At 43.9% G+C, this 24,923-nt stretch overlaps 1 protein-coding gene across 5 annotated transcripts in view; it reads left to right on the forward strand.

The window, feature by feature from the left end:
* The first annotated feature begins 13,329 nt into the window (after positions 1–13,329).
* carm1 (coactivator-associated arginine methyltransferase 1) overlaps positions 13,330–24,923 on the forward strand; it is a 139,978-nt gene continuing 128,384 nt past the window's right edge. For all 5 annotated transcript variants that reach the window (XM_077556213.1, XM_077556214.1, XM_077556215.1 and 2 more), the window contains exon 1: positions 13,330–13,510. In XM_077556213.1, the coding sequence (XP_077412339.1) occupies positions 13,369–13,510 (142 nt within the window). In that variant the 5' untranslated portion in view covers positions 13,330–13,368. The remainder of the gene's footprint in view (positions 13,511–24,923) is intronic.

Here is a 24,923-nt window from a genome sequence, read left to right on the forward strand (position 1 = left end):
TAAACCGAACACTTCAAAATCCAGCCAGAGTCGTGGGGCCGCCAGGAGACCCGAAGAGGGACCAAAGAAAAGAAAGAAAAGCGAAGCCCAGCACCGACCAGACACCACCCACCGGGCCACTAACGAGAGTCCTTCACCAACCCCAGAGACATCTAAATTCCAACAAATCAGGGAGACCTCAAGGGCCCAAAGGAGAAACTGAGGAAAGGTAGAAAGGACAGACGAAGCAGAGTGAGATCCACAGACACCAGCCTCCACCGATTCAATGACCTGAGGGAGAAACAGATTGTGTCTGAGTTTCGATAGATGCTGGTGTGGTGGATCTGGCATGCATAAAAATCTCCACCAAAGAGGGGAGCCGTCGACCCCCGCCAGGACAGAGCAGGCGCAACACCTCAGGGCCCCCCAGGCCGCGGCAGTGCCAAAGGACGACCCCCGGGCCCCGCAGGGGCCACCGGCCGGAGAGCAAACCGAAACGCCCCCCACCCCAACGCGGCCCGCGCCCCCAACCCAACGCAGCAGGACGGGGCACTGCAGGCCCACCAGGCACCCCACCGGCCCACAACCCCCCCTTCCCCCATGACCCCCCCGCCCCCATCCACCCCCGCCATCCACCCCAACCCAGCCCCAACCGCCCCCAGGTCCCCAAATCCCCAGACACCCCCCCACCCCAGCACCCCCACCACCACCCCCCCCAACCAAGCCGCCCGGACAGGGGACCGCAGCACTGCTCCATACTGCGGCCTGCCCCAACCGATGCCCCCTCCCCCCCCAGTTGTGTGGTGCATTAAAATTGGAGGGGAACTCGGTGTCTCCACCCTACCCCACTCCCCCCCAAAGTGTGTTATGTGCCCTCTATGTCTAAAATGTATTGTGCAAAACTAGTGCAGTGAGTTGAGAGGGGTGACCAGCTGGGCCCCCTCCCAACCGGGGGGGGCGGGAGGCGCACTCGCCCACCAAATCCCCACCCACCCCACCGGGACCCCGGCTCGCCCCCCGGATACTGGGGCCCGCCCGAAATGCCCGGAGCGGGGCGGGCACAACACCAAATCCGCCCACCCCACCGGCCCCGGGAGCGCCGAGACCCGGGCCACGGATGGAACCCCAGGGGAGGGGGAGGAGGGTGGACAGGGGAGGGGGAGGGGACGGGGGAAGGAGACGACAGGAAGGGCAGGAGGCAGCGGCAGGGCCGCAGAGAGAGGGGGGAGAGGAGGAGGAAGGGCGACGAGGGAGAAGGGACAGGGAGGCGGAGGACGGGCGGGGAGAGGCGAAGAGGGAGAGGGAACCACGGGGCACCCCGGCGGCCCACAGGCCCCGAACCGTGTCGCCGGGCCCAGAGTGACGGACCGCGCCGGGGCGGCGCCGCCCCGAACACCAGGGAGAGCCCCGCAACACAGCACCCCCCACGAGACCCAGGGAACGACCAAGACGCAGCCGCCACCCAGCAGCCAACAGAGTGGCAGACCCGCCCACGCCCAGCCAGAGGGGGACAGCACCTGTAGAGTTAGTCCCCTGGCATGCAGTGAATCCGAATATTAGCCCTTAGTGCCCATTGGAGGTGAATCTGCTCGATCCTGTTGGCAGCAACTGGGTTCCTGACTATAAAAACACAACCATTAGTTACAAACTGCCAAATGCAGAGACATCAATGCAAGTTATCACGATGTGGTGGCTCTCGCTAACAGGCAGAATTAAATAACCAGAATTAGGTTAAAATATTCTATATACGTAGACCATATTTCTATGAATTTTGATATTTGTTTTTTATTTGAGGCCGATATTTTTTCCATTAAAATGTGATTTATGAGGAGGTTAGACCATTGGTCGATATTCAGAGTTTGTTTATTTTTCCAGTTAACAAGAATTGTTTTTTTTGCGATAGTAAGGGCTACATGTGTAGATTGAAATTGTTTATGTGGTATGTCAGTTGTTGTTAGGTCACCTAGCAAACACAAGTTTGGAGATAACGGTATCCTACAGTCCAAGATAGCGGAAAGTTTTTCAAAGACTTTAGTCCAGAAATACATAACCGGAGTGCATAACCATAAAGCATGAAAATAAGTGTCTGTAGTGTTTTGTAAACACTGGAGACAAATGTCGGAGTCGGAGAGTCCCATTTTCTTCATCATATATTAAGTAATGTATGTTCTATGGATAATTTTATATTGGATAAGTTGTAAATTTGTGTGTTTTGTCATTTTAAATGCATTTTCACAAACTTGAATCCAAAAGTCAGATTCCGGAGCTATAGACAAGTCTGTCTCCCATTTTAAGATGGGTAAAGACATTTTATCCGTATATGAAAGTAACTTATATATTTTTGAAAGTTTTTTTGTTGTTGTCGGAGAAAGCTTGAATCCTTCTTTCCTGGCGTATGGCCATTGCAAGTGGCTCAATAAATATTGCAAATAATAAAGGGGATAGTGGGCATCCCTGTCTTGTGCCTCTCTGTAAAATAAAGCTCTGAGATATAATCCCATTAGTAGTAACTGTAGCTTTGGGAGAATCATATAATACTGACACCCAGTGGATAAATGATTTCCCAAAGCCAAATTTATTTAAAACAGCAAAGAGGAAGGACCAGTTAACTTTGTCGAAAGCTTTTTCTGCATCCAACGATATAATAACTGCCTTCTTATCATGCCGCTGTGACATGCTAATAAGGTTAAAGAGCCTCCTAATATTATTAGTAGAGTGACGATCTTTAATAAAGCCTGTTTGGTCGCTATGAATAATTGTCGAGATTACTGTTTCTAGTCTAGATGTGAAAGCCTTAGTAATAATTTTAATATCAGTGTTAATTAGTGAAATCGGACGGTAACTTGATGGAAGGGTGGGGTCTTTTTCTGGCTTTAATAAAAGTTTAATTGCTGCTGTATTCATGTGTGGACGTATGTAACCATTAGTTTTAATTTCTGTTACTACTCTTAAGAATAGCGGAGCAAGCTTTAACCAGTAGTGCTTAAAAAATATAGCCGGATAACCATCTGGGCCAGGTGCCTTGCCATTAGGCATACTATCTAGAGCACTGTACAACTCGTTTATAGTAAGTGGCGCCTCTAACATATCTTTATATTCAGTAGTTAACTGAGGCATATTTAAGCTACTGAGGAATGCCTCAATATGCTCAGGGTTAGGCTTGTTAGTTTCTGAGTATAGGTTGCGATAATAGTTATAAAAAATTTGATTAATTTCTTCTGGTGACTGTGTACATTCACCAGTTGTCCCTTTGATAGCCGTTATAAGAGATTTTTCCCGATTGCGTTGAAGTTGGTTTGCAAGAAATTTACCTGATTTGTTATTATATTCAAAGTTGTTGTATCTCAATTGTTGTATTATAAACTCTGTCTTTTTAGTTAGCATATCGTCTAACTGTATTTTTGTATTTTGTAAGTCAGTCCCTATTTGGTCATTTGGGTTTATTACGTACTCATGCGTCAGTTGTTTAATTTTATCTTCCAAGTCATTTTCTAATTTTTGACCCTGTTTCTTTTTATAAGATGAATATGATATAATTTTACCTCTAATTACTGCTTTCCCAGCTTCCCAGAGAAGAGATGGCGATAGGCCTGGAGAGTCATTTATTTCCAAAAAGTCTGCCCACTCTTTCCTTATAATTTTATCAAACTCTGCATCGTTTAGCAGTGAGATGTTAAAACGCCATGTTGGTGGTGGTTTAAAGGTATAATCAACTTGTAGGGAAAGGGAGACTGGTGCATGGTCGCTAATAATAATAGGATGTATTTTTGTAACAGTTTTATCAGCAATAGAGTTATTTGTAAGAAAATAATCAATTCTTGAAAAGGACCTGTGCACAGCGGAAAAGAAAGTAAATTCCTTCTTATTTGGGTTTTTAAGTCTCCAGCTGTCGACGAGGCCAAAATCATCCATATATTCCCCTATTACTTTAGTAGATTGTAATCGCCTTATACATGTTGTGTTATTAGAACGATCTATCAATGGATTTAAGACTGTGTTAAAGTCTCCTCCAATAATAATAGTAGAGTTCGCTGCTAAATCAAACAGCTGAGAAAAAAATTCATGGAAAAAGGCCGGATCATCATTATTAGGGGCATATAAATTGCCAAATGTATATATTTTATTAAATATAGTTACCTAAATAATAATGTATCGGCCCTCTGGGTCTGTTATTGTATTAATTAGAGTAAAGAGTAAATTCTTATGTATGAGTATACAGACTCCTTTTTGTCTGCTGTTATAAGGGGCAGAGCATGCTTGGCTAAAATTCTTATCAATAAGTAATTTTTCTTCAGATTTTTGTAGGTGGGTTTCTTGCAGGAGGCAAATATCTGCTTTTAATTTTAAGAGATGGTCTAAAGTTTTTATTCTTTTTGCCTGTGAGCGAGCGCCACAAACATTCCAGGAAACCAGAACTAATTTATGCATACAAACAATATAGGCTCAGTCCTGTGTATATATCTGCATAGGCCATTTGTCAATACTGGCATGTTATAGGCTAGAATCAAAGTAGTTAGGTGATTTATATAATTTGTGTAAAATATGAGGAAATGTATAAGTAAATATAACAGTGAAAAAACGGGTAGGGATGTGAAAGTGAAGGAAGTTAGTGGGGAATTAAACAACATTAAAATACACCAGTAACTGGTAACCCAAGCGAGATTTTTTGTTTAAATCTACTTTTAGATATAGTTATGTATTATTATTATATTTATAATATAGCCTAAACATAATGAGTATTCATATTTTAGGTTTTATAACCACATATACAGTATATGTATATGTATACATCTAATAATCAAACAAAGTTAGTTCCTGTAGGAATTATTTTGGAGGATTATTATACATTTGCCGTGTTGAAGTAAATTGCCTCTTGGGAAACACAAGTCAACGTAATAGTGTAGTAATTTCTGTTTATGATTGCTATGTATTGCAAAGGAGTGTTATTGTATTTGGTGAAGTTGCAAGTGGACGACTCAGCTGCCGAGTGGGGACAACTGATAAGAAGACGTGACACACGTGAACGCCAGGGCCCCCTGGACTTGCATGCCGCACTTAGAGAGTGTGAAGTGAGATAGGAGTTGTTTTTCTCTTTCTGTCATGTAATCAGATGCCCCGATTAGTACATATAAGGGGACTATTTGAGTGATGAACCAAGAGAGACTCTGTACCGATCAAACTAAGGCTGCAGTTTTCTCTTCCTCATGAGTCCTCATGAGTAATAAATTTGGAACCAGATGCTTCTTCTCTCTTTATTTGATAAATGTCTACATCTGAACCTGACATTTAAATTGGTCCTTCATAGCCGGATTGCAACATACCGGAGGTGCCCAGAGGCAGAGCCGACGACCAAGAAAGACCGTGGCCACGGCAGCTGTCCCTTTTTAGGGGACTGGACCTCGGCCCTGTTTCTGGGGACTAAAGGTTGAAGCAAGCCAGGAAGAGAGAAGGCAACACTGGTAGGACACTTATATTTTCATTGGCGGATTTTTGGTAAATAAGTGTCTGTTTAAAGTTAAGGGCGACGGTGTCCTACGCGCGTTTAAACTCCGTGGGGAAGAGGGCGACGGTGTCCTGTACGTACTTAAAACTAAAAAGACAGAGGAGTCTAGAAAACAGAGGGGAGGGGAAAAGACAGAGGAGTCTATAAAACTGAGGGAGGGGAAAAGACAGAGGAGTCTATAAAACTGAGGGAGGGGAAAAGACAGAGGAATCAAAACCGTAAGAATACTAGTCAATGTTGCGTAAAGAGACAGAGAGAGTCTATAAAAGAGGGCAACGGTGTCCTACGCGCGTAAATAAAGAGGGGGTGTGAGTGGAGGTTCGCTACCTTGGTGTGAGTGGAGGTTCGCTACCTCATTATTGTTTGTTCGGGGATTTAAAGTCAGTTTAATCTCCTTAAGAGAATCGCTGACTCCAACATGGAGAAAACAAATAGCAAAAAAGCCAACAAGAAAGACCCGAAACAACAGTTAACATGTAAGGACTGCAAGTTTGTAGAAAACCTTCTAAAACAAAACATTTAAATTTGTGGATAACGAAATATGAATTTGCTGGCCAGCTTAACTCTTTGACTGCCAGACGTTTTCAAAAACGGGTTGTCGCCAGTGCCAGCCGATTTAAGCATTTTGAGTGATCTTTCAAGGTCCACAGAAAATGTTGTGTTTGGACTATGGAAACACACATACTACCAAATGAAAGATTGGACTCTCAGCTTTCATCAGAAAAAAAAGTTTGTTTCTACCTTATTCCGTTCTTCAGTAATCAACAATAGAAAATGGTTACTTTCACCGAAATTCTCTCTTTTGAAACAAAAAACGGAGAAAAAGAGCTTTTTGTGAAACAATGTTATTTCATGCACTCTAGTGAATTGTACACTTCTTTTTGTCCATGAATGATGCCACAAACACCTAAATAGTGCTTTACTTCTGTAAAACGCTTTCACCAACAATGAAAAAGTGTTTTTTGATTGCAAAATACGTTTATTTCCATTCAACAGTGTAACAATTTGACAAAACAATTTCGCAAACTATTTACAAATGTGTGCAACTGTGGTACTACTTACAATTATGTGGATGTTTCAAATACAGTTTTTCCTTTTGTAACGCTCTCCTGCGTGCAAGGAGACGCCAGGACTCGCGCAACAGTTTACTTTCACTTTCACATTGGTCCGTTTTGCGTGCAAACGTTACACTTTCTTGACGGCCTTTTTTTTCGGGGAATAAAAAGCAAGTAGCAGACTGTACACACTCCTCCGATGAATATGCATTGGACTCGGGGCACTCTCCGTCGTCCGATCGAACGTCCGCCTGTGCGTGCTCGGTTGCGCTCCGCGTTACGACACCGTCATAGCCGCCGCGTCAGCGGTTCCAATTTCGCCGTCAAGCTCGGATTCACCTTCATCATCATGGATATCAATGTACTATTTTAGCGTTGGTCGATGCCTTTCGTCTTGTAAGTGTAGAGCTGCTTGCAAACGCTCGCCATTGCCCGTTCCCTCCTCCATCTAGCTCCATCTAACGTCTTCTACTGCCGCGTCAATGCTTTCCAACCACGGAGTCACCATCATCTTCATCATCGATGATGATGATCGTCATCAACAATGTGCTTTTTTAGCGATGCTTTTGGTCTTTGAAAAAAACGGCTCTGGCGTTAGCTCCTCGCGACCGGCCGCCATTTTTCCTTTGTTTTCCATTCTGATCTCCTGCTCAACGCTCTAGCTCCGCCTCTACTGACGCCCACCCGATCTTGTCAAAAGAGAGTCATCGCTGCCCTCTAGGGGCCAAAAATAGTCATTAGGCTCAAAAAACCTGCTTAAAACTTTCAGGAGAGCTCCGCAAGCCTTCCCAGCACCCGTTTCAAAAAAAAAATAAAAAAAAATGGGAGGACGTCTTTTAACGTCTTTGGCGCTCCTCCGTAGGTTTTTGCAGAACGTCATTTAACGTCTTTGGCAGTAAAAGAGTTAATATACAAAAAATATTTAACTTGCAAGATAAAATAAAGACAGACACATTTATTATTGAGAACGAGGGGAACGAATTCTACTTTCAAAGACGAGGAAAAGGTTTTTACCAAAACAGGGGCCGAGGAAGGGGTAGACCTCAATTTAAAATAGGACCCACCGGCAAGGGGCGCGGCTACGCCACAGGCCCAAAAGAAGTCACCTGTTGGTGTTGTGGGGAGACAGGGCATTTTTTGAGGCACTGTCCCCACAATAGAAAAAATACACGACTAGAAAAATCAGCTTCCCAACAGGATGACAAACAAAAAGCCATCGAAGAAAATGTGACATTAAATTAAATAAAAATCTTTATAAGTGGGCCGCTATATTGACACATGGTGTGACCCATGTGTCAACAGGGGGAATGGTAGGACGGATACACAGAATGTATACGACATATGGCTTTAATTTATTCTCAAAAAATTTTATTATTATTATTATTTATTATCATTAACAGTGGCAACGAAGCCAGTTTGGCCGATTACATGCGAAAAACATTAGAGAAAAGAGATGAATTGAAACTACCAGAAGGCGATTGTGCTTCTCTCCAACAGGAAGAACTAGTAGCTCCAGGAGACTGGGTACTGATCCAAAGCCTCAAAAAGAAGCACTGGAATTCTCCAAAGTGGGAAGACCCTCATCAAGTGCTGCTGACCACGCCGACGGCCATAGAGATTGAAGCAAGGAGCACTTGGATACATCTTACGCATTGTAAAAAGGTCATCTCAACCGACAAACCCAACAGGGAGGGTGAGCGAAAGTCTGATTCAAAGGTGGGAGCAGATATATAGAATCTGAAAATACCTGCGGTCAGTGAAGTTTTCCAAGACGCCTAACCTAATTAGGGGTTCTCGGTCGACATGGCTATTGCGTGGATAAGATTTGCGGTACTATGTTGTGTGGTCTTTGTGACCGTGAAGGCTATTCATTCACCAAATTGTTTGATTCTTTGATAGATGCAACTGGTGGTTGTGCATTGGTGTCTCTGCAGTTACCGGTGCTTATTTTTCCATCCACACTGGGGGATATTCAGAGAGCAATTTCAGCTCATGATCCCCTCCACCATCTCTCAAGAAAGCGACGTGCTTCCTGGTGGGACGGTGGACCAACCTATTTGGATGGAATTGGAGTTCCTCGCGGCGTTCCGGATGAGTATAAGTTGGCGAATCAAATTGCAGCGGCGTGGGAATCTATTTTCATATGGGTAACACCCAATAAAAATGTAGACCGAATCAACTACATACATTACAATGTACAAGAGTTGGGGAATTATACTGAAGAAGGATTTATAGCTGTCAGAGAACAATTGGCTGCAACATCACTCATGGCGTTCCAGAACCGCATTGCGGTCGACATGCTACTGGCAGAGAGAGGTGGCGTTTGCGCTATGTTTGGGAACCAGTGTTGTACATTTATACCAAACAACACATCTCCAGATGGGTCCCTCACGAGAGCCATTGAAGGCCTGCGCACCCTGAATCGAAAGATGAAAGAACACTCAGGTGTGTCCACCTCAGCATGGGACGAGTGGTGGGAAAAAACGTTTGGTAAATATAAAAGTTTGGTATTTTCTGTCATGATTTCTATGACTCTGTTCACCTCAATTCTTGTGCTGTGTGGATGTTGTTGTATTCCCTGCATTCGCGCATTACTCGTCCGACTTATCTCAACCGTCGTCGCTCCCACAGATTGTAAATTACAAGAGATGTACCCTTTGCTTGTTTCTGCAAATTGTGGTGATGGAGGGGACACTAATGACCAAACCAATGATGAGATAATTTCTCCTGCCGTCATATTTTACACACCTTAAAACTTAAAACAGAGAAAGGGGACATTATGGAATGTTTAAGTTTGTCATCCAGTAAATGATTCAACTAAATAAAACCTTTAAATCAAAGTTCTTTTGATGACAAAATTTTTGGAGGCAAATGTAGAATAAACAGGAGGGAAATGTAGGAATTATTTTGGAGGATTATTATACATTTGCCGTGTTGAAGTAAATTGCCTCTTGGGAAACACAAGTCAACGTAATAGTGTAGTAATTTCTGTTTATGATTGCTATGTATTGCAAAGGAGTGTTATTGTATTTGGTGAAGTTGCAAGTGGACGACTCAGCTGCCGAGTGGGGACAACTGATAAGAAGACGTGACACACGTGAACGCCAGGGCCCCCTGGACTTGCATGCCGCACTTAGAGAGTGTGAAGTGAGATAGGAGTTGTTTTTCTCTTTCTGTCATGTAATCAGATGCCCCGATTAGTACATATAAGGGGACTATTTGAGTGATGAACCAAGAGAGACTCTGTACCGATCAAACTAAGGCTGCAGTTTTCTCTTCCTCATGAGTCCTCATGAGTAATAAATTTGGAACCAGATGCTTCTTCTCTCTTTATTTGATAAATGTCTACATCTGAACCTGACAGTTCCATCAATGCCAATTAGAACAGCCAGGGAGTGGAGTTGGGGTTCCGGAATAGTTGGCCATCGATGTATAGTTTATCAATGACCATCATAGTCCGTTTACCCTCCTGCCTATTTTGTTTCATTATAGGAAACAGTACCTTTCGCCGCTCATTAATCTCTCTAGGGAATTGGTCATTCATTCCAAATGAGGTCCCTTTAAGCTCCCGTCCTTTACTTTTAACAAATACTTTCTGTTTAAAATGCTCAAATTTGGCGATAATAGGACGGGGTCTGTTGCCCCTAGGGGCTCCAAGCCGATGTACCCGGTGAAAGGAGATGTTATTTACCGTCTCCTGAGGATTTTTTAACGACGTCGTCATAATTTTTTTTATCTCAACCTCTGGATTCTCAGAGGTATTCTCGGATATACCTAAAAATATTAAATTATCCTGCATGCTACGGGACTGAACATCCAGAATAGTTTCTTTTAGCGTTTTATTTTCCTTTTTAACGGTTTCTAACTCGGCTGAAACAGTCACGAGTGTAGAGTGTAACTCGGCATTGTCGCGTTGGAGATCACTTACCTGTTGGCTGAAGAATTCCATGCTTACCTTTAATTCTTTGACGTCCTCGCTGATTAGGGAGAGGACCTCTAATTTTTTATTTATGGACTCCAGCATACTGACCGAAACCTCCGTAGTGGTTAGGTCGTCCGTGTCCGTCGCTGAGTCATTCTTTCTCTTTTTAGAGGGTTTCTTCAACGGTTTCTCGACGGAAGAGTCCTCCATCGCGCAGTTGTAAAAATAACCGTCAATGAAGCGTTCGAGGTCCTCCCCGTTGGGTGGTATTCCAAATCTGTCGGATGAAAAAGAGAAAAAAAAATAAAAGAAAGGCAAGATATATGATGGTTAAATTCGGATTAGTTTAGTATAATAGAGCTCATTCTATCTTAGCAGCAGGGCGCCGCCATGTTGGGGATTCCTGGTCTCGCTGTAGGTCTTGTGATAATCACAGCATCTCGCGCACACTAGATTTTTAACTCAATTTAACACTACAGAATTTGCTGTGTAAGCATTATGGATAAAGTGACATCAGCAAGCAGGGTCTATATAGGATCGTATGCCGAGAAACGTTTCCTGGGAGTGGTAATATGGCGGCCTCGCGGCTTCAAAAATCTTGTCCTATCAGCTATCCAGTCAGATCAGTGAGCGGAGCGCACTCTGCCTCCGAACACACACACTCATAGTAGTGGTGGACAGATTGATCCAAATATCAATATTATCGAGGCAGTATAATATCGATCTAGTAGAATAATTTTAGTTTGGCTCTTTTATCCACTGTTGCGGTTTGGCCAAACAGATAGCAGGTATGTCACTGCACACTCCACTTCTGTCTGTCTGTCAGAGCAGTGCAGGCACAGGCAGACTTGTTCCCGCTCTCCCTGCTCCGCTCCTGTGTTTCGATTGTGTGCAGTCACTTGACTTGGTATCTCATCTTTGTAGTAGGTTGCCTGAACACATACAATATTGTACTTGGAAAACGTATTTTGTATGTTGTTTTGTTTTATATTTGCTGCATAATAATCTTTAACATCTAGTGTATTTAGGTTGAAAAAATCCACAAAAGAAGTGCAATGAAGGCAGATTTTTTTGTTATTTGTTGTTTGTATGTTTATGATAAATAATTTATTTACATTTGTTTTCCTATGATCACTTTGTGCACATTGTTTAAGAAAGTAAAAAAAAGCTTTTTTTGTTATGGTTGTAATGTTTCTGGGGAAAAAATTATTGATAATGTAATTTCTATTTATCAACAAACTTTGTCTTAATTTTGTAAATGCAACACAAAAACTGTTAAAAGTTGAAAACTTATCGTGATTAAACAATTCGATGTTACAGCTACTTTAATTAAAAATAAATATATACCATAATTTTCCAAAAGTATCAATATCGGCGATACTGGACCTGTATTTACTTGGCACCGGATTGAAACCAAAATTTGCAGTATCGCACACCTGACACTAACTCATAGTATTGCTCGACCGTCAGAGTGAATTGCCGAACGTGCCCTTAGTGTTGTGTTTAATTGTATGTTGATTGCTTTTTTTGAACATGTTTTTATGTTCAAAATAGACATTAACAAATGAAATCTATCCATCCATTTTCTTAACCACTTGTCCCCACAAGGGTCGAGGGGGAACTGGAGCCTATCCCAGCTGGCTTCGGGCAGTAGGCGGGGTACACCCTGAACTGGTTGCCAGCCAATCACAGGACACACAGAGACGAACAACCATCCACACTCACAATCACACCTATGGACAATTTGGCGTGTTCAATTAGCCTGCTGTACATGTCTTTGGAATGTGGGAGGAAACCGGAGCACCGAAGAAAACCCACGCAAGCACGGGGAGAACATGCAAACTCCACCCAGGAAGCCGAAGCCCGGACTCGATCTCACGTCCTCTGCTCTGGGAGGCGGACGTGCTAACCAGTCATGGACCGTGCCGCCCGAAATGAAATCTAATGAAATATAAATCAGTACAGATTCAGATGGTGTGGCAATAATAGTCTGTATTCTTGTAAAACAATTTAACATCTGTTAAATGATGATATAATTTGTCATCTTTTGCGTGTTCCAAAAATTGGAGACGAGACTTCTTTGTGACAAAGGCTCCTTCGAAGGATGATTTATTACAGAGATCGCCGGTCACCATCTTGAATATCACGTAAAGAGTGTGTCAATCCAAGACTGCGCGCCCCCTCCCTTGCGAGAGAGAGCTCTTTATACAATCCAGTTTGAAAGCAAAACACCTTTTTCTCCTCCCATGAATAAGAAAAACAGATTGGTTCTCACAATGTTACATAACAGAAGAAAAACAGAGAAGAAAACAGAATCTCAGTACACAGTTCGCACCTGTGTTCATCTTTTAGACACAACATATTCTTCAGTGTACCAGTTCGTACTTTTTCCCAAAACAAAATCTCACAAACAGATTGAACTTGAAATTGAATTGAAATCTCCTAATGTAGTATAGTTGTGGGAACTGTGTGTGTGCTTTCTCTCTCACGAACAGAATATGTTCTCACGCAGGACACTGAGAAGGAATTTTAGACAAAAACAAGGTACCAGCTAGGTTAAGGTAAAATTATACTGAGTTCAACACTATTTCACCTGCTCTACACATCTATAAAACATTTCAACATGGTTAAAATATGAAATAAAGAATTAAAAATGTTAATAATGTATAACACATCGTATTTTGTTATTGCTGTCGTGTCTCCACAAAAATATAGTGTGTTGTTAAGCGAAATTAAACGATACGAAATTCAACTTGAGATATGAATTGGGTTTAAGCAACGTTGTGTACATGTTTACGTAATATCATTAAATAACGAAGGGGGCGCTGTTGCAGTGTTTTATGTGTACCATAATCTGTGGAGGAGGAGAATGCACCACAGACCTGCCTGCCTGTAATTTCCGATTGAAAATGGCGGTCTCGGTGTATCCCGGTGTACGGCTCCTGTCCATCGGAGACGCAAATGGAGACATACAGCGACATTCAGAACAGCAACCTCTGCGATTAGAAGTAAAAACCACACAGGATACTGCATTTCTCAACCTCTCTAACGGTACGTTAACCATCTAAACATTAACGCATTGGCCATCTGCTTGACCAGTGCTAGTGCTAGTGCTAGTGCTAGTGCTAGTGCTAGTGCTAGTGCTATGCTATGCCATGCACACGCTTGTGCAGCTAGTCTGATAGCCTTGGCTAACGGTAACGCGTGAGGACCAAGTCCTCTTTATATAGCGTTTCACGAGGGAACTGCAAGGCTAATCGTTTTCTCTATGCTTCCGTAGTAGGTATCGTCAAACTCACGAATAAATTAGACATTTTAAACTATAGCGCCCATAAAGACATTTGTCTTCTTATAGCCGCAAAACATAATCAGTGTGTGTGATTTAATGGTTTTCATAATAGTGGAACACTACCGCTAGCCTGCTCAGTTTTAGTTCACTAGCATAGAGCACCCGGTGTAATATTTTGTAACGTTGATCTTAATTATCAATTGCAATTACTGCCATAGTCTAATGAATGTTTTATCGTATTGTAGTTTGCGTCCAGTTTTGGGTTAAAAATTGTTTTCCGTTTGTTTTCAAGTTGAGGTTCCAAGCTTGTTTTGGAGAGGACGTCAATCTTACGAGCAGCAGCACGTTGAGGTCCTAGCGGCTGACTCTTATAGGTCACATATATGGTATATCGTGTCCAAACTCCAGTTACTAAACAAAACCGTATATGTAACGTTGCTTTGCATTGCAATATGTAGTTTGACAAATGTGGATTAGGATTGTGTTGATTTGGTTTTTATTTGTGGATAAGGGCCTTCATTACTGATGCATTCATCTTTGTTCTTGCAACAATAGCCTCCTTCCTTCCCTCCTAAAATAAAAGTAGGACTGCATTCATCACCATATTCCTTCCCAATAATAATCTTAGAAATATTCTGTTTCTATTTTAATAATAAAAACATAATGATTTGTGCTTATAAATATGGTTTGTAATTTAAAACAAATCTAATGTGGTTGTTTTAACATTTGTTTGATGCATGATTACACAACTCAATCTACCAAGTCTGATCCACCCTGGTATTTTTAGGAATGGAAATGCTTCCCAAACTATGTGGAAGTGAAGTCAAACAATAGGTATGGGACGAGACACAAATCCCATGAGACGAGATGTCTCACGAGATTGAGTCCGCGAGACGATACAAGATTTTTGCAAAATTTTTAATAGGGGTCGGCGATATGAGCAAAAAAAAAATCTAGATAATTTCCCCCAAAACTCGGTAACAGTAGTTTGACGATATTGTACGACAAAAATATTGTAAATCTGCACTTCTAATTATAGATCGACAGCGTGTTTGAACAACAGCTTGTTTATATTTTAATTTAATACATCTTCTGCAAAACATTTTACAACGATATTCTTCGGCAACATTCAACAATGAAAGCTTTATTATTATTTCCAAGCTATATGGAGTGTTTTCATACATTTTTCTGAATGTTTGTCAATTAAATGTCTTATTATTCCATAATAACTTGGAATGTTTGATACCACTTGTTTTTGGACCAATACTGATACTCAAATCTTCAGTACTCATCGATTGACCAATTGCCGATAACATTAGTACTTTTGATACATAAAATTTCCACACAAATACCTATGCATCCCAATTATAGCAAATTTCCTTATATTCTTTCCATTTGCTCATAAAAGTCGTTTTGCATAGAGCACACAATAAAATGAAATAAAAAAAAATAGATAACTAAAATGAAGCAAATAATCCAGTGGCCAGGAAAAAAAAGTCCCAATCAGAATATGTGGTTGTACAACTTCCTTTTAAGGAATACAGTAGGGCTGTAACTATAGAGTATTTTAATACTCAACTGAAAATTCTATCGAGTACTGAAGTACTCGGACTAAATATATTTCTGCTTGACGAAGAGTAATTAAATTACTTAAAATTACATTTTTTAATCAACAGTTTATTCTTTCAAATTGTACACTTACATTATACGACAGGGTAGTGATTGTGCATTTATGAATTTAGAGCAGTTGACCAGTAGGCCTAATAAGGCAAATAACATTTTCAGTGTTTCCCACAGATTTGAAATCACTTGGGTGGGTGGACTCTGGCGGTGGGGATGGGAGGCGGGGTGGACAGGAGGTAAGTCTCAGTCCTGTCTCCTCTAGCCTCACGATCCACAAGTGAGTGACAGCGAATTAACATTACATGTGGTATATCCTGTCCCGACACATTTTTTTGTGCTTTTTAAATATATATTTTAATAAATTTTCTTGAAAACTTCTTGGGTGGCGGCCAATTTTACTTTACCCGCCTAAGTATTAACATGGTGTGGGAAACACAGATTTTTCTTTTGCGTTACAGGTAAAAAAATAAATAAAAGAAAAGCTTGTGATGAATGTAGTTCATGATGAATCTGCAGACACGAAACACATTAGCTACTGGAGTACTGCCCTACAGGCCACATCTTAAATCGGGAGCCAGTTGAAACGTAACGTGGCAGCCTTCACATCACGCTAAAATCACATATGACAACCAGAAAAAATAATCCCCCGTACAATCACAGAACTCCACTCAATGAGTTTATTTGAGGGAAACAACGCGTTGCGGTGAGCGTCATCAGGTGTACCTCAAATTTTTGTTATTTCCCTCAAATAAACTCATTGAGTGAAGTTCTCTCAGTGTTCGGGAGATAATTTTTTCTGGTTGTCATACACAAACTCCCAACTCCTGCTGCCTACCAGTTTAACATATATACATAAGTTGCTTTCCCACCAACAAGCCCAGAATCTTTGAGTTCTGCGTAAAGGGAGTTCTTGGTTGTAAAAGTTCCGCAGGGAATTCATAATTTGTGTTTCCACAGCGTTTTAGAGTTTTCGGTAATTAATTCAAATAAGTTGGATGACGTATGAGTTGGATGAGCACATGCGATGTAAAAACAACCCCCCCCCCCCGAAATTGACCAACCAATCAGCCTTGGTCAGTGCATATGGAGGATCAAAACTGCCAAAATTCAAAGTAAATAAATGACTAAAAGTCAAAAATAAAAACAGATATAAAAAATATAATTCAAAAATGTTATTCAAATGAGGGGGCGGTCTTAAGTGTGTCTTGGGTGGTAGTAGTGCATTGCTGGAGCTCTCCATGTAAGCCAGCGAGACTTCCTTGTTCACCGAGCCGCTCACGAGACCAATGAAAGACAGTTTGCAACAGCGGAGTCCAACCCAAGACACGCTTAGGACCGCCCCCTCATTTGAATAACATTTCGTCCTGGCAGAGCGTCTGCAGCATGAAATAAATAAATGTGAGAGCAGAGCGTTTTTATTTATTTATTGATACATAATTCTATTTAGATATTTATTTCAACTATTTTTTTTTTACTTTTATTTATTTATGCATATGTGTATTTTTTTGTTATTTTTATTTCAATTTTTTTTTTTTTTTGGATTTAATTTTTGAATTAAATTTTTTATATTTGTTTTTATTTTTTTACTTTTGTAAAAAATTTTTTTAAATTTAGTCGTTTATTTTAAATTTGGGCAGTTTTGGTCCTCCATAAGTGCAGCCTGTCCCTTCAAAGGACCACCTTTGCTCAGCAAGACCCTGCTGCTGGGATAGTAGTCGGATGCCCCCTGGGGAATTTAATTACCCCGGTAATTGTTGTTGGAAAAATGTGCAAACTGAATTTTAACAAGGTAAATTGAAAAGTTCTCCAAAAGTTAAAGCAGTGGAAAAGCCCCTATATTCATGTACAAACATTCATTGTATAGTTCGCTCCATTCATGGCGCCTTGGGCGCAAATGCAGCAACTTACTCCACGCCAGCCGCGGCGGCGGGAATGGACCACGGTGGCGGCGGCAGCGGCCCCCGCGGGGCGGTTGGTCAGCCTCTCGGCCGAGCCGCCATCACCTGCTCGCCGCAAGCGCCGCTGCCGGTTGTCCCACAGCTTTGGACCGGCTGGGCTCCCACGAGTCGGCCGCACCCTCGGCCTCGTTCGCCGCGGGCGCTCGCACTTTCCGGTAATGATCCTTCCGCAGCAAACCTTGTTTTTTCGTCGCCGCCGTTTCCGCATTCCGTGCGCCCCTTCGATTTGTTCCTTCCTTCGTTCCCGCTGCTTGAATCAAATAAGTAACATCCGCTTCTTCTTCCTTCCCTTGTGTTGGTGATATAAGTGGCTAAAATAAAAGTAGACAGTGCGTCCGCTACGCTAAAGCCTTAAGTCAGACGTGGGCAATCTCGGTCCTCGAGGGCTGGAGTCCTGCAGGTTTTGGAGGTTTCTCACTTCCAACACAAGCTGATTCCAATCAACAGGATCGTTATCAGGCTTATGCAGAGCTTGCTGATGAGCTGATCATATATCAGCTGTGTTGGAGAAGGGCAACATGCAAAACCTGCAGGACTTCGGCCCTCGATGCCCACCTCTGCCTTAAGTAAACGAGTACTCTAAGCTGGAAAAACCGGTCAATAAATGCAAAATAACCATTTTAGTTCCTAACCGAAAAACGGCCACAAGAGCGGACCGATACCAGTACCAATACCATGAAATATGTCTGGTATCGGCCCGATACCGATATCTGGTATCGGTACTCGCCCATCCCTAATAACAACAGATGTCATCACATTTTGAACTGCAGTAAGTACTGGTGCACCACTGCCAACTACTACAGTAATCAGAACGACAAAAGGTGTTTACTGCCGCAGTCTAAATGGGGGGGGGGGGGGGGGGGAATCTTTTTAGATATATGGTGATTTGATGGATGGATGGAACAAATATACTGTAAGAGAGAGCCAGCATCCTGCATATATTTCAAACAAATGCAGCCACAATCTTTTGACAGGCAATTTCCGAAATTGTTTTAGCCTGGCAAGCCACACCCACTTTTTTGAAAGAGAAAGTGGATCTAGTCAGGCGTCCATAAACAGCGATTCAGCTCTGGCCAAAAACAGGGCGCCCAATCAAATACGTCTATTTGCGTGACGTGGTCTTCGTGAGCAATGTCACTCTTCACTCTTCAAAGTTTTTTTCCCGCAATATCGACATAAGTCATTCACTACTGTCTCTCTTCGGCTGGATGTTGTATTTTTACTCCGTCTCCGCAGGAAAAAAAAAGACTTCAACGAGTCGCTTTTCTGACGTCCCTCCGCTCTTCGCTCATTTGTTCATTCCACTTTCTGTTAGCTCAGGTTTGCCATGCCTCAGAAATGCGACTGAAAGGATGACGGTTAACCAGACTCACTCTCCAGCAAAGGGGGAATCTGGATTTCCAGGCTAAAATTGTCCTGCACATAATACACGTGATTCATGAACGTGATATAGTTGCACATGTAGCTATGATGCGCATTAGAAGCGTGTAAAAACTGAATATTAATCCAATATGGAACATCCGGTCAACTTCTACCACTTGCATAATGGTGGTGTTCGTGACGCCTCGCCAACGTTTACTTGCTTTGTCAATGACAGTGTTTGTTAACTCAATCCAGTGAGGGTTTTCTGATTATGATCTGCAGTTTTACTTATCTTTTCTCTAGCGGTAGTCATACTTGTGGAGTCGCAAAGTCCCGTAATCCTCCATATAGTTCTTGGTGGAACAGTAGTGCTTTTCACGGTGAGCGTTTTCTGGCACACGTTAACGATGTTATTTTGGTCTTGTCAACCCCGAATATTTTCCAGGCTAGGGACGTGGACTTGCTAAGTTTCTATTAAATTAGTCACTAAAACGAGACTTCGATTCCATGTTCTCACTTGTAAGCACTTCCTTATGGCTGCTGCCGCCGAGTCAGGGCTGATTTGCAGAATGAAGACCTATCACGTCCTCCTCTTGCCGTCTATGCACGCTGATTCGCCCAATGAGAACTTTCATCACTTCCTCCTACTTTGCAGCCAATAATTTGAACCCCCCCATTTTGACATAGTATTAAAACTCGATAATGTAAAATTGTCCATCGTGAAAGCAAAGCTGACAATGATATCAATGACGATGAATATTACCCACCCCAAATTTGTAGTATAAAAATGCATAATGTACATTTTCCAGTTTTCAAAATGTTTCCCTTTTATTGAATAGGCTGCGAGAAAATTGAGAAAAAACAATCTAGCTCTGAAGTGCAAATATAAACAAAAACAAAAGTTACATATGTAACTACGGTTCTATGAGTCCCGAATGACCGCCAGATGGCGATGCTGAAACAGCACGGAATATCCCCACGGGCACGCGTCACTTGAGAAAGAATTCATAAAGAATATGTCTATTGTTTCGGCTGACGTGACCCTGATGTATAAAGGAGGAGCGGAAACGTGTCTCTCAGAACCTTCTCGCGCAAACCAACACGAGGGTCCTTAGTGACAAGCAAGGCTGGCGGTCGTTCGGGACTCATAGAACCGTAGTTACATACGTAACTTTCGTTCTATTTCGTCCCTCCCGACCGCCAGGTGGCGGTGCTGAAACGGCATGGAACGCCGAATACCAGCAATGTCACGAAGATCCGGGAAAGTGTACCTCATAGAGGGGCCTCCGCCGGACCTGGTACCACATCCAGGGGATGAGGAGAGGTGACATTCAAACTAGAATCTGGAGAACGTGCAAGGAGACAAGCAGGAAGCAGCCGCACAAACGTCGTCCAATGACACTCCTTTCAGAACTGTCCATGACGTAGACACCATCCCTGGTGGAGTGACTGTGCACCCCAGGAGGAGGGGGATGACAAGAGACCCGGTACAACTGCCGAATCACCTCCCCGATCCAACGTGAGAGGCGTTGCTTGGATACAGCAGCCCCTTTATTCAGGCCGTCGTAAGCCACAAAAAGCTGGGTGGATGGCGTGGAAACCTGCCGTAGCATCCAAATAAGAGCGGAGTGCCCTCGAAGGACAACAAAACCCCATCCGTTGAAGGTGGAGCAAAACGAGCGAGACGAATAGGGTGGTTGGCTCGAGAGCCAGACACAACTTTTGGCACAAACGCAGCATTTGGCCACAACAGGACCCCTGCCTCGTCAGGGTGCCAACTAAGGCATTCGGGGCTAACAGATAGGGCGTGGAGCTCCCCCACCCGCTTAGCAGATGCTTTCGCAAGCAGAAACGCTGTCTTGTGAGACAGCCAGCGAATTTCCCCTTGCTGTTGGGACAGCAGATTCAACCAACTGGGCAGGATCCACGGTTCGGAGGAGCAGAGACTGTGTAGGAGAGGGAACCAAGTCTGGACTGGCCAAAGAGGGGCCACAAGCAATAACGAGTGACCCTCCAAAAGGACCCTCTGAAGGGTCAGATGAATGAGGGGGAGAGGTGGGAAGGCATAATGAAGGCCCCTCGGCCAGGGATGTGCCAGAGCATCCTGTCCAAGTGGGCTGCTCCGTTCCCTCAGGGAAAACCAGAGGGGACAGTGAGTGGACTCCTCGGAGGCAAAAAGATCTACCGTTGCCTTTCCGAAGCGATTCCAAATGGCGTTCACTACCTCCGGGTGGAGACGCCAATCCCCCTGAGGTGGACGATGGCGGGAGAGGGAGTCCGCCGAATGATACACAGTGAACGTGTTGTCCGAACGTACCAGAACATGGTGCCCTGCCACGAAGGGCAGATAATGGATGAGGGTCAAATGCACCGCCCGCAGCTCCAGCACATTGATGTGCTGCGACCTCTCCCCTGCAGACTACCCTCCTGTGTTGCCAAACAGCACCCCAGCCACTCAGGCTGGCATCGATGGTGAAAACTTTGTGACGTATGGGTACCACCCCCAACGGGACTTCCGCTGACAGAACAGACCGGCGACCCCAAGGTGCGAGAGCACGCATAAACCAACTGGACACTCGAAGACGCCTCAGACGGTCCAGCAGCGGGTTGAGCCGGACGCAGCCACCGTTGCAATAGCGCTGCGTTGCGATAGCAGGCCCAGTAGCACAAGTGCCGTCAGGGATGTTAACTTGCTCAGCAGACGCAGAAAAAGTACATAAGGTAGCACCCCATTGGCACGGAAGAGAGAGACGAGGCGTAGCACATCGTCGACCCTCTGTGGGGATGGTCGAGCAGTCATGCAGGTGGTGTCCAATGACACTCCGATGAACAGAGTCCGCTGAGCGGGAACAAGAGATGACTTCTCTTGGTTGACCTTGAGTCCAAGTCGTGATACATGCTGAAGAAGCGTGGACGTGTCTCGGATTGCCTGGCCCCTGGACGGTGCGCATATCAGCCAGTCGTCCAAGTAAGGGAGCACCTTCACGCCCCTCGATTGCAGGGGAGCAAGTGCCGCCTTCACTACACGTGTGAACACTCTGGGAGAGAGTGACAGTCCGAATGGGAGTACTCTGAACTGTCAGTGGCGACCCTTGTAGGCAAAGCGGAGCCATTTCCTGTGCTGATGAGCGATAGGGATGTGGAAGTAAGCGTCCTTCAAATCGATTGACGTGAACCATTCCCCTCCGGTAATCATCCTCAACCCGGCTGACGTCAGCATGCGGAAGGGCAACACCTTGAGGTAACGGTTGAGATCTCTCAGATCCAAGATGGTGCCAAATCTTTTTTTGGTATGAGGAAGAAATCCGTGACCTGTCCCTGTGAGGGACGAAGATGCCCGTATCTCCCCGTAGGTTGAAAGGGATGCACATTATGTGACAAAGGGGGCGGCCGGGAGAGCAGCTCCACTAAAGTTTGACGATGCATAGGGCCTGGCAAGGCGAGTGAACTTACGCCTTGCGTCATCAGCACGCACTGTGCGCTCCAGCCTGCCAGTTGCTGGAGGACCGAACACATGACCCGGAACCACACGGAGGTGACGCAGTTCCTTCCGGGAGGGCTCACGCAAGGGAGACTGAGCCAACCAGAACTGCCAGCGCGCCTGGATGAGACCTACTACAGCCATGCTCCCTCGAAAAGGAGGGATAAATCCCTCAGTGTCATGTCACAGAACGATGTCCACTATGTTGTCTCTCAAAGCTGCGGAGAGAGCCAGTAGGAGATGCGCCTGTGCGTTGGCCAAGCGTGCTATAACTGTTGCCGCGTTGTAAGATTTAATAACCAGTTCGTCCATCAAGTGCCACTGAGGGCTAGGGCACCTCACAGCTTCCCTAAGGGCTTCCTCCGGGGAGACGATGAGCGAGGCCACCGAATAGTCAACATTAGGCATACGGTCCAAACCAGTAGGATTAAAACACCGCATGTTTGCCAGAGCACGGCCGTCCGCCGGGAGACGAAGAGTTACACTAGAGTTGTACCAGCAGGAATGAAGGTCTGTCACTTTCCTTTCTTTTCTTTGGTCCTTCCTCGGGTCTCCTGACGGCCTCACGACTCTGGCTGGAAGTGTTCGGTTTATGGGATTTTTAAATAGGTTTTAGGTGAACTAATGAATACAGACTCGCACGCACACACACACACACACACACGCACATACACAAACTCACCCACATAAAAAAAAAAGGAATGAAGGTCTGTCAAAAAAAGACAAGATTCCGGGATCCAAAAAGACTCGGCTGAGTAGACCATTGGAGAGAGGCCACACTCAGGCTGGGGCTGAGAAAAAACAGACATGGCCAATTTTAAACGTTGGAAAGCATAACAGAACGCACCAAATCCGCTCCAGCTGAAAAACTGTCAGATGGAGGAGAAGACGGGGCAGTGGACATACCGTCCATTCCCGAATATGAATATGGCCCAGAATCCCGCATGGAGACGTCATCCTCAGAGACGTCGTCCGCTAGGGAGGCTGGAGTGTTACATCCGGCATGTCTACCTTTGCCTTGGGCAACGCCACTGATGAGGCCTGAGAAGCATTAGGGTTTTGATTACCCAACTGAGTTTGCATAGCCATCACACACGTCTGCAAGTGGCTCAAATGTAAGGCAATGTTAGTCAGCCCGACTCTTCTTTATCTAATAATCATGGGCCGCAGGAGAAGCAGACCTGCGTTTTGCCAACCCCCATCGGCGATGACCGCGCCTGGGCAGCCGCTGCGTCCTGGTGAGGCGCAACAAGAGCAGCGTTCACTGGAGTGTGGACCGTTGGAGCAGCGTTCGCTACTGCGCTACAGTCAAGACAGCAGTCAGAGCGTCCCACTTTGTGCCAGAAAGAGCCGCCACAGTGCTTACGAGCGTCGTCGTCCATAGCAGCCGCCAATTGACACGCAGTGAGAGTGCGCAAGTCAACCAGCTACTATCTGATAATCGGCCTCCTCACCAAACAAAATAAACAAATCCAAAAGTGCTCACGGCAACACGCAAGTGAACGTTTGTGTCGTCATAAAGCAGTAGGATTTTCCGTGCTGTTTTAGCACCGCCACCTGGCGGTCGGGAGGGACGAAATAGAACAGGAGAGTCACTTTTGATACAGGCTTATTTTTATAATGCTGCCATGCAATAACAGCTGCAGCTGAGATCTTTCATCTTAACTGAATAATTTTAGGGCTGCAGCTATCAACTATTTTGGTATTCAGATATCCTACTGAAAAAAAAACATGTTTTACCTAAAGAACAAATTTATTTTATAAATAAATAAATATATATATATATATATATATATATATATATATATTGTTTTCCTGGCTCAAATTGAGTTAGGGTTATGGTTACCATTATGGATGCACCGAAATTAAATTTTTTGGCTGAGACCGAGAACCCAAAATGAGAAATGCTTGGCCGAAAACCAAAACGCTGAAAAAAAATTAGGCCAATTTTTTTATCATTGTATTTATTATAATTAATTAAAATTATAATATTATAATAAAATATTAAGGCATATTTAGCATGGGTATTTTAACAAAGCACAATATAAATTGAAATGCGTCCACACCACAGACATCAGAGACATGTTGGCGAATGGTACATTAAACACCAAACCCGGGGTAAGCAATTGAGCATTTTCTGGCGGTGCAATTGCACTCTATAGTCAATGTACAGTACTTCGCACCGGCGGGCACAGATCTGTGCGGTGCGATGCGGATGACGCATTTGTAGGCTATTTGGAGCAGGACACTGTGCAGCACACTTAAAATCGGCACATTCACATATTCACCAACGTTCAAAAATAAATAAATTTCTTTGCACCAGCCAATCTGCTTTGAGAACGGACTGCAAAGTCACATACGGCGTCCTGTACAGATCTGTAGTCACCCGGAGATAGTGGTGTTTACTTCTTTATAACTGTTGATAGCAATAGTGCTAACATTAGCTAAAGTATTTAGCACGGCCACCAGAATGCAAGTAAAAAAGTGGAAGCGCTCGAGGGGCTCTCATCAAAGAAAAAAAAGAAAGGTGCTGCAGGAGAAAGAGTGGCTCACCTGTAGTGTAGTACTCGGCAGGGCTCTCTTTTCTGACGTAGTTTACCAAGTGACCCTCTCCTTCTCCGGTGTGCACAATGAAGCTGTCGGTAGTCACAAACGCCAGCAAGACGGACACTCACTCCCGTGTTTGGTGTTTTATTCAAACAGACACTTAAAGCGTTTTTTTTTTTTTTTTTGCTTGCGTCACCAAGACAT

The sequence above is a fragment of the Vanacampus margaritifer genome, chromosome 2 (genome assembly GCF_051991255.1).
Source record: "Vanacampus margaritifer isolate UIUO_Vmar chromosome 2, RoL_Vmar_1.0, whole genome shotgun sequence".
In the NCBI taxonomy this organism is placed as follows: Eukaryota; Metazoa; Chordata; class Actinopteri; order Syngnathiformes; family Syngnathidae; genus Vanacampus; species Vanacampus margaritifer.